The sequence below is a fragment of the Pteropus alecto genome, unplaced genomic scaffold (assembly GCF_000325575.1).
Source record: "Pteropus alecto unplaced genomic scaffold, ASM32557v1 scaffold3, whole genome shotgun sequence".
NCBI lineage: Eukaryota > Metazoa > Chordata > Mammalia > Chiroptera > Pteropodidae > Pteropus > Pteropus alecto.
The window spans coordinates 45738040-45747864 of record NW_006442484.1 but is presented as its reverse complement, the minus strand read 5'-3'; the positions used below and the strand labels follow the sequence as shown (position 1 = coordinate 45747864).

Below are 9825 nucleotides of genomic sequence, written 5' to 3'. Positions count from 1 at the left end.
CCCGGCCCCCACCTCTCCCCAATCCCTTGTGCAGCCCACCGCCCCTTCCCGCCCTCCTTGGGACCCTGGCGTTTGCGCCGCAGCCACCCCCACGAGCTGATTGCGCGACCAACCATCCTAGGCCCTGTTTGCGACTGAGGCGGGCGCCGAGGCCTGCGCCTTGTCTCCGCCAAGGCTGTTTTGCCACCTCTCCTCGGCTCCCCAAGCTTCACAACTAAATGAAGGCGAATGACAGAGATGGTCAGAATGATGTGAAAACAGACCGATTTTTGATTCTGTTGCCTTGGATTAGCTCACCTAGACCTCAAATCCGAGAGAGCTAATTTTCCCGACCTTGCCATGGGGCAAAGGCATTGCACTCATGTTACCCCGGGGGATCCTCTGAATTAAGACCAATTGGAGCAGACCCTCATACACACGTTGAACGCCAGAAGAATGCCCACAAAGCGCCCTTGAGCCAGGCGCACAGACTTACAAATAAGTCAAGCAAATGAAAAGACCCAGCCTCGGCGCAGGAACCTGATGATCTACCCCAGTGTGAAACGTCCGGATGCCTGGTGCACACTATTCGCCTCTACACTCAGGCCAGCCCGGAGTAGTCTCTCGCGCTGGGCTCCCCAGGCCTGGCGCAGTCTCCCCCGACGCTCAGAAAGACCCAACTGGGGCGCCGGGTGATAGCCACTCCACCGCTCGCCGCAAAACTTGTGCGCCTCGCCTACAGCCGACCGGCCTCTTGCATTTCGCAGCCACTACTCACCCCCGCCCGTTACTTACGCCAATTAATTGAAAACTTCACTTTCCCAGGAACCTTTGTTTCGCTTTCTTTTCCAAGCTGCCAACTTCAGAGAACTGAGAGGGGCAAATTAAGAGGGCGTGTTTTTTTTCCCCCCCGAGCAAAGTTGGGGCTCCAGATAGGAGCAGTCCAGAGCACCTGGGTCTGGCTTTGAAGGAGTAGAGCAGGTTCTGGACAGTCCCACCAGGCTATCAGAGATCACAGCCCTGACCTGTCTTCGTTCCTTCGTGCCATTCCTCAGCCACAGATCCCCAGTCCCCTACCTTTCATCTCAGTCATCAATGGGGAGCCAGTGTGAGTGCTGTGGTGAATCTAAGGCTCCACTTTAGGAGCGACATTACATTCGATTAGCTGAGGGTTCTAGGGGTGGTTGTAGGAGCCCTCAGAGTGAACCCATTTGGTTCTGTAACATCAACTCCCCAAGCCAGCCCATCTCCAAGAAAATCGCTTCCCTGAGCCTGTGATTGGTGAGGCCAGCTTGTCACCTAGCACCACTGTTCCTGGCCCAAGAGTAAAAGAGCCAAGGAGGCCCTCCTGGGCCAGGCCTGGCATTGCAGGGTGGGCTGCTGGTGTTGGGAGTGTTGACACGCAAAACCCAGTAACCATAAAAGGCTCAAATAAAGGGGAAAGTTATGAGAGGGGTGCTGGAAAGGAAAAGCAGAAGAATTTGTTTGACTTTTTGGAGTCCTAGACATGTTCATGATCAAATTTGAGACAGGAGGAGCTAAGCCTTAGCTGAAAATCATAGAGAGTAGACATTTGATGATGAGAACAATTTTGGGTACTTGAAAGAAGGCAAAATTTAGCAACGGAAGCTGCATCGGCATTTAAAAAACATCAGCCAGGGCCAGGTGATAGAATTAACTGACTTTTTTAGAAGAGTATGGTTGGGTTCTCGTTACCCAACACTTATGGTACCAAACCAATCATGGGAGGCTACTCTGAAATGCTCTTATTTTTCCTTTGTCTTCTCTTCTTTTTTTCAGAGAGAAAAACATGAAGATATTTCGAATTTTTTATGTGACCTCAAAAAATAAATTTGTTGAAATATTTCTAAGACATAATTGGAACCAACGAACTTTCAGTCTCTTTAAACTAAATATCCTTGTGATTTTGTGCCTTGGGACTTCTGTGCAATTTTCTATCTGATAAATACCTTTCAATGACTGATTATATGCTAAAAAATGAAGAAAGTGAAATTAAGAGAGAAAGAACTTGTCAAATTTTGCTGTTTCCTGACAGCCCTTCACTTTGGGCTTAATTAAAGTGCAGCAAATTAAGTTCTGCAGGATTGGGAGGAAAGTGAATTAATGCTCTGGTTAAAAGATACTTCTCAGTGGTTGTCTTGCCTCCAGTTGCCTGTGAGACCCTCTGGTAGGACTTGGGGTTTTTCTGCCCAACCTCGGGGGTGTTCAGAGACCAAAGATGCTTTGAACAATAAGGAGCATTGCCTCTTGCTATCTTGCCACAAACCTACTTCAAGTATAGCTTTCAAAGTCCTGGCCCTGGGGGAGGGGATTACATTTAGGAAAGAGGCTCCGACTGGACCCTAAAGTACTCCCAAACCCAGTACCTCAGGGAAGCTGCTACTATTGGGTTATAGGGCTGTGTGGTTGAGTACCAGGCAAATTCAGGGCTGCTCTTTTTATGAACTAATAAGACACATAGTTTACAAGCAGGGGTGGTAGTTAGGGGAGGAATTTTGAGGCTGAATTTGCAGAAACATTTCATTTAGCTTGTATACCCTGTGTCTGAGCTGATTGCAGGTTTAAAGTTAATAGGAATAATTTTCTTAAACTGGCCAGGAGCACAGACTGATCCCCGTGTACGTGTGTGGGTATGTTAGGTTGGGGCTTTAACAATAGAAATAGTCTTTGTTAAATGAAAATCTTTTGAAACATAGATGTCTCCAAACACTGATTGATGTGTTATTCAGTGAAACCAGGATGGCCCTTCTTTGTCCAAAGTCCCACTGTGCCAGAGAGAGAAAGTCAGATCAGCTCTGCCCTCTTCTATAGCATGCTCTCCTCTCTCCTTTTCCTCCACAAGTATACCTTTTTGGAGTTGGCGATGTTCTGAAAATCACATCCTCTTTTCTTCCTTGTAGATGATCTTTGAAATCATGTCCCTGTCGTGGGTTGGGAATGGGTAGATGCAGGCTGCGATTTAGATTTATTGAAGAACTTAAGTTCCTCTACTTGCCAAGACAGCAGTGAGCTCAATTAACCACATAATTAATCGGTGACCATTAAGGCCAGGACAACAATTGCCAGGTCCTATCAGAGTGGAGTACTGGGGGCTCCTTTGAAAGTGTTATCTTTGATGGCCACACCAGGGAGTGCAGGAACCCTTCTAATTAACTTGTAAGAAACCAAAAACAAAAAACAAAAAACAAACAACAACAACAAAAAAACCCCAAACAAACAAAAAACAAAACAGTGTAGAAATTGAGTCCTAATTCCAAAGTAAAGCCTTAAATCCAGTGCATCCGGCTGGACAATGTTCTTAACCAAGTCTGTGCCCTGCCAACTTTGGAGCTAATTTTCCCTCTTCAGGCAATACCCACTTTCATTCAGGCTGGAAATATCAAAAGGATTAAAAAAAAAAACAAAAAACCAACAACCAAGAAACCTAGGGCAAAGAAGGGAGTCTCTAGCAAAAGCTAGACAGTGGAATTCTGAGTCTGAGGACTTTCTATGTCTGAGATTTATTTTGTTTGCATTTAACAACACAGTTAGGTTTTATTAAATGCAAATTGTTTGCAACAAAGAAAACCTTCACCGGAAGAGTTACTTGGTAAAACCAGATTTGCCTCCCACAGGGCAGCTGGCCCTTGTTTGAGATGGAGAAAACTCCTCCAGTCCTGGCGGGAATTATGCACAGGGAGAGTCTTCTCTCTCACTAGAAGCACTAATCTCCAGCAAAGGGGGTGCTGAAGGGGTGGGCCCAGAGCAGGAGACCCTGGTAACTGGTTGCTTTTTTCACAAAACGAAAGCTGGGACCGCAAACACTTTTCTACTGTTTTGTCCAACATCTCAAGTTGTGGGATTGTCCTGGAATACACTTATCTAGCAATGTCATTGTTAATTGAAGTCCAGAAAGTGCTCACTCTGTCGACTCTTTGGGACGAAAGGAAATCAATCTCTCTCTCTGCCTCCACTCCCCCTTCCAGGCCCCCTTTTCCCCCAATTCGGCAGAACCTAGTGTCTCCACAGAGAATTCAGTGTGTGGTTACCCTCAGGGCACACGGATGAAGGTTAGGGAAATGCCCAAACGCCAAGGGGCAGAGTCCGGGGCGGGCGGCAGAGGGGCGCAGGGAGGGAGGGGAAGGGACAAGTGGTCAGGCTTAGCTTCCTGGATAGGCGGCGCGCAGTTCCCCAGGCCTGGCGCTAGATGTCCCTGCAAGTTTTCCTGTTGCGTCTCAGGGCTCACGAACTTCAGGCAGGCAGCGTGTCAGAGTAGCCCTAGAATTCAGTGAGAAATTACCCCTCCACCCTCCACCCTCCACCCATAGCCGTTCCTGGAGGGGCAAGAGATTGCAGGGGGAAGAGAGAGAAGAAATAGAAACAGCCAGAGGACCTGGGAGAGACAGCTTGAGGCTGGCCTGCCAGGGATGGCAGCAAAAAGTTGCCAGTACGGAGTCTGGCCTGGAGTCCCCAGACCAGCGTCTTCCCTTATAAACCGAAACCTCCAAGCCGTGGGAATCGCACTTAGCCTAAAGAAAATGTACCTGGGTTTCACAGCCCAGGCTCTAGCTGTCCAGCTGGGCCACCACACCCAGCGGCCCAAGTCCTTGAGCGAACTTGCGTCCCAATGCCGGCCCGTGGGATTTTGGTCCCGTTTCCCCGAAGCCTTACGAGTGGAAAATGAGAGCCAAGCACCGGTGGACAGGGCGCCTCTTGCCTTCGGAGCCTGGACAAATTTTTATCTTCAGTGGAAGGCCAAAAATGGAGAACCCGCTACTGCTCAAAAAACAAATAGTTATTCTGAAAGCCTAACAACAACAACGAAAAAATTAGGCCTCTTTCATGTAATTCCTCCTTTTGAGCAAAAGGTGCTTCTTAGTCCATTTGGAGAAAGTCCTCCCTGAACCCTCGCCCTGCAATGGATCTTAAAAGTTCCTGTCCAACCATGCAGATGTTTGGTGGACACTTCTTTTGTTTTATTGTCCTGTACCTTGGTAGTGGGTGGGAGGCCTTGATGGCCCCAAAAGCTGTGTCTAAAGAATGAGGACATTTGACAGACCTGTTCCCACTTTCAGCATTACCTTCCTGGGAGAGGTACAAGGTTTGGGCATTTCAATAATAAACACGAACTGAACTGTGTTAATCTTCTTATTACCCTACATAGGCTCAATGTCTTCCAGGTAAGACTGAATTTAAAGAAGACATATGCAAAATCAGAAAGTCAAGTAAAAATGCTGCCCAAAGCTTTTAAATACCTTATAAATTGGATATGATCAGATAAATTTAAAACAGGAGCAAATCCTCTGACCTCTCTTTGTGGAAAGTTTCTCATGGCTGAGAAAGGGATAAATAAGACAATCAATTTCTAAAGTTGCCCATGAGCCTTAGGTGAGATAGTATATGTAAAAAGCACTTGCAATTTCAGAGTAAAAGCTATATATAAGTTGGCCAATACTGCTACTACTAGTAGGTGTGGAATCTAAATAATTAAAGGGCTTTAAATATTGTAATGGAACCTACACTGTTTCCCATGAAACATTGTCTGCTAAATGCAGTTTAGTGAAAAATAATAGGTGCCTTTTACTGTGAGTAGTTTCCTTGACAGTCTCGAAGATACCTTTCATAATAAACATGCTAGAATACAAAATATTCGTGTTATTTAAAAGGTGTAAAATAGTTTTCAAAACCACTAATGAATAAAGGTGTTGCCGAGAAATGATGTTTTCCCTTTTCAACGGCACAGGCTTTGGGACCCGAGGTGCGGGGTCCCAGAGAAAGGGAGGAAGTGGGAGACCCACTGACTGGATGTAGGAAGGAGTCGCCGTCAGCACCCTAGCCTCCAGCGGCGGCTTCTGTGATTGAAAACTGCTCAGTCGCCGAAACCGCGAGGAAAACAGACGGGGGCGCCAAACGACAGCAATAAAGACATCCGCGACTTCCGCCCAGGTCGCGCCTCGGCCAGAACCGCCCCCCATCCACCCCTGTCCCCGCCGCCAGGCCTCCCCCGCAACCCGATCCTAGACGAGATGTCTTATTCAGTCCCCAAAGACATTTGGGGGTACCCTTCCCAGGTTCCTGGGACAGCGACTCCCTTCCGCGGGGCATAGCCTGCTAGGGGTGGTGGAGCTGGGCTCCTGGACTCCAGAGCAGGGAGGGAGAGGTGGGGGCATCAGCGAGGCTGAGCTGACCGCATGAATGGCCAGAAAGACAGCCCGAGAAGGGCTTGTAGTACTCAGAGTTGGGTGGCCTTTGGGGCAGAGGCGGAGGTGGACTTTGTGTCAAGTCCTCCTCTTGGTTTTCGAAGCGCACCGCGTACCCCTTTTCACATCCCCAGCCACCACGTGCCTATCTAGCTTTTCATTTCTCACCTTGGGGGAGAACTCCGTTTACTACCTTAAAGAGGTGGAATTGATTTTCTAAGCAAAGCTCGCGTTGTTGAAATAAGTTGGCGCCGAGGGGAAATGGAGAGAAACTTTTGGCATTGACTGTGTATATAAATGTATATAAATATACTTCACACCTCGCCTCCCCTCACATTCCTGACGCGCCCCCAGCGGGTCCAAGGTTAAAAGGAAAGCGCCAACAGAGAGATGGACAAATAGATCCTGGGTTTGCCCCTAACACACCCTGATGTGCTGGGTGTGGCGGCAGGGAGGAAAGGGGGGGCTTAGGTTGGGGTATGGGTTGGTGCTGAGGCGGGATGCAGGACCCGCGCCCAGAGCCCAGATTGCCAGGGTCTCTCGGCCGCTTTGGAAGCTGTCAGGCCGCCCTACCTGTCCGGTCCCTATTCTCTCTTGTCCCCTGCGGTTGCCGCGGATCGCTCCCCTTGGCTGCTGGCTGGCGGACCTGCACAGTGCATTGAGGGTCAGGGTAGGGTGGGGCGCAAGCGCGGGAGGAGAAGCTCAACGGCCTTGAGTAAAGATTGATCTTCGTTAAAATGGTTGCCACCGGCGTCATTATGACCATCAAAATTATCGCCAAAAGGCTCAGCCGCCAAACTCAGGCTGTGATGAGCTGCAGCAAGACTGGTCGGAGACTCTCGGCGCCCGGACTGAGTGCGGGGAATACCCCGGGCCACAGGTAAGGGCTGGGGTGGGGGAAGGGAGGAAGGAGAGAAGCAGAGCTGAGTGGGGAAGGCAAGGCAGCGGGATGGTAAGAGAAGGAGGCTCTCTTCTTTCCCCTGATTGACCTCGAAATCATCCCCAAATCCGGCAACTTTGCCACAAAGAATTTGATTAGATTGGGCGGGGGGAGGGAAGGAAACCTGGCAACATAAAAAGTAGATTTGGGCGGCCCATATGGCGCTGTAAATCGCGACTGTGTTTAAAGTTAGCTGTCGAATTCTGCTATGAAATCGTCCAGCCGAGTTCATTTCCCCCAGGGAAAATGCGCAGGCGAGAAGCCTATCCATCAGCAAGATTATAAAAGTAAAAAACCCAGGACTTTAAGTTCAGAATTCACTCTGCAAACGGTGTTAAAAAATCGGAGAGGACCTAATGATTTCCGTTTGGAGGCGCGAGCCCAACGCACCTCCCCAGCCACGTAGCACTAAACTGCTTTCAAAAGTCTACAAGATCAAGACACCTCTCTCTCTCTCTCTCTCTTCCTCTCTCTCCTCTCTCTCTCTCTCTCTCTCTCTCTCCCCCCGCCCCCCACCCGGGCGGGAGAAAAACAGCCAGGATGAGGCGAAGTGGGTGAGAGAGACAAGTCGGCGTCCTATTTGTTAAATAAAATACACATTTGGTTCTGAAATTCAAAGATAAGTACTCCAGGCAGGAGCGCAAGGTCTCCTTATGCAACTCTCCGTACATCCTCCCCCTTGCACTCCTCACCCTCCTCCCGCTTGTAAATGTTTTTTTTTTTTTTTTAATCTTCCCGACGATCTACTTTGGAAAATCAAAGCATTATCTATTATTTAACACGTATCTGTGTCCGAGGAAAAATGAGGAAGGCGCCGCATGATTAGGACCTAAGGGGCAACCCAGCAAACTGAGAGCGTAATGATGCCCCTAAATGAAGGGGGAAATGTGCCGCGGAGCGCTCTATTAATCAGACTGTCAATTTCACCCCCGAGGCCAAACCCCCGGGCGAGCAGAACCGGCTCTAAGCGGGCAAAGGACCGGAGCCTTCCTCCTCACTTCTTGTCTCTTCTCGTCTCCTACCTGGATCTATTTGTCTGCTCCGAAGCCGCCTTCATTACCCACTGACAGGAACGTGTATTTATTTGCTTATAAACCTGTTACAATAAATGATTATTCGAACGGCGTCATTCGTACCTTAATGACGAGCGAGCGCTACTTTTTGATGAATGACATCTCGGGCTCGGAAGGATGTATGGGTCATTTTGACCAGTCATTCCCTCGCTCTGGCATCCCACAATTTTTCCGCCTCCCTCCAAAAGAGATAATAATATTTAGAGGCGCTCGCTGGGGCTGAATGAGAATTAGCCCTAGGCGCAGCCCATCATTAGGACGGGACAGCCGGGCCACTGTGACATTTTTTAGAAAGCTGAGATGATGGAAAGAATAAGAAAAGAGATGATTCTGATGGAGAGAGGGCTGCACAGCCCCACGGCCGGCAAGAGGTTCTCCAATTTGTCGGATTCGGCTGGCAATGCTGTACTCGAGGCCCTGGAAAATTCGCAGCACCCGGCTCGCCTCAGCCCGCGCCTGCCGTCCGCCCCCCTGCACAGCGCTCTGGGAGACCTCCCTGCCAAGGGCAAATTCGAAATAGACACTTTGTTCAACCTGCAGCACCCGGGCAGCGAAAGCACCGTCTCCTCCGAAATCGCCTCTGCCACGGAGGGCCGCAAAAAGCCTGGCCATTATTCGGAGACGACCGCCGAGGCGGACATGAACAGCGACGTGGAGGTGGGCTGCTCCGCGTTGCGCTCCCCCAGCGGCCTCGGCGCCGCGCAGCTCAAGGAAAACAATGGCAAAGGTAACCTCGCCGCCTGCGCCGCGCTCTCCAATCCCATCCTCCCTGTTTCTCTGCGGCCGCTGCCGGCCCTTCCCGGTGCTTTCGCCCCTCTCCAACCCTCCGCAAGCAAGTTGCAAAGAGCTGGCTCAGGCAGGGGTGGGACGCATGCAGGGGACTGTGCCCTCCATCTCGGATCATTGAGTCTCCCAGAGAGGTGCAGGCCTGGGTCTCCAGGCCCGTCCGCGGGCCGGCCTTCCCTCGCTCATGAGTCCGAGAAAATGTTTCTGCGCGCTTCTCTAAAAGCCGGTGCGAGTCAACCCGCCCCTTAGCCAGCTGCTGAGTCGCGCTTGGGGAAGAGTGCCCTGGTCAGCTGCTATGAACCCCGCTGCCTCGGAGCCCCTAAGGCCAAGTCGAGGGAGTGTTCTCTGTAAAGGAGCCTCTCCGGGAGCCTCTGGGAGACTTGCTTGGGTCAGCGGGAGAAAGAGTTGAAAAGTAGAGTCCACCCCCTAATGGTTCCCGGTTTGAGCGGCTTCTGGCTTTCGATCTTAAAATTTTAAACAAACTCAAAAGACTGTTCAAGAAAGGTTAGAAGCCATACAGAAAGCTGCCCTGTGGTCTCCAGACCATGGCAAATCCAGAGCTGACGAAACTGCGCTTACATGTAGGCATTTTCCCTTGGCTAATTTTCCTCCCAAGTTGAAATTTTCCAATGATTTTTTTAAAAAAAAAAACACCCCAATTGAGTTCCTATTATTTGGTTATGAAGTGCTCTCCAAACTTTATTGATTCCATTAACGGCAACAATTTGTAAGCATGACAGACCCCATCAATTCAGGCAGCGCCTCGCCTTCCTCTCCCGGCTGCCCCATCCGCTCACAGCCCTAGAGCAGGGATCTCGGCCCTACAGTGACTTAAGCGCTGCTGGCC

The 9825-nt window shown here is 49.9% G+C and overlaps 2 protein-coding genes across 2 annotated transcripts in view; one reads left to right on the top strand and one right to left on the bottom strand.

Moving 5' to 3' along the window:
• Window positions 1–363, bottom strand: part of HOXD13 (homeobox D13) — a 3692-nt gene extending 3329 nt beyond the window's left edge. The window contains exon 1 of the mRNA XM_015596451.2: window positions 339–363. Within this exon, the coding sequence (XP_015451937.1) occupies window positions 339–363 (25 nt within the window). The remainder of the gene's footprint in view (window positions 1–338) is intronic.
• Window positions 364–8492: 8129 nt separating this feature from the next.
• Window positions 8493–9825, top strand: part of EVX2 (even-skipped homeobox 2) — a 3796-nt gene continuing 2463 nt past the window's right edge. The window contains exons 1-2 of the mRNA XM_015596450.1: window positions 8493–8941; window positions 9038–9086. Coding sequence (XP_015451936.1) covers window positions 8493–8941; window positions 9038–9086 — 498 coding nt within the window. The remainder of the gene's footprint in view (window positions 8942–9037; window positions 9087–9825) is intronic.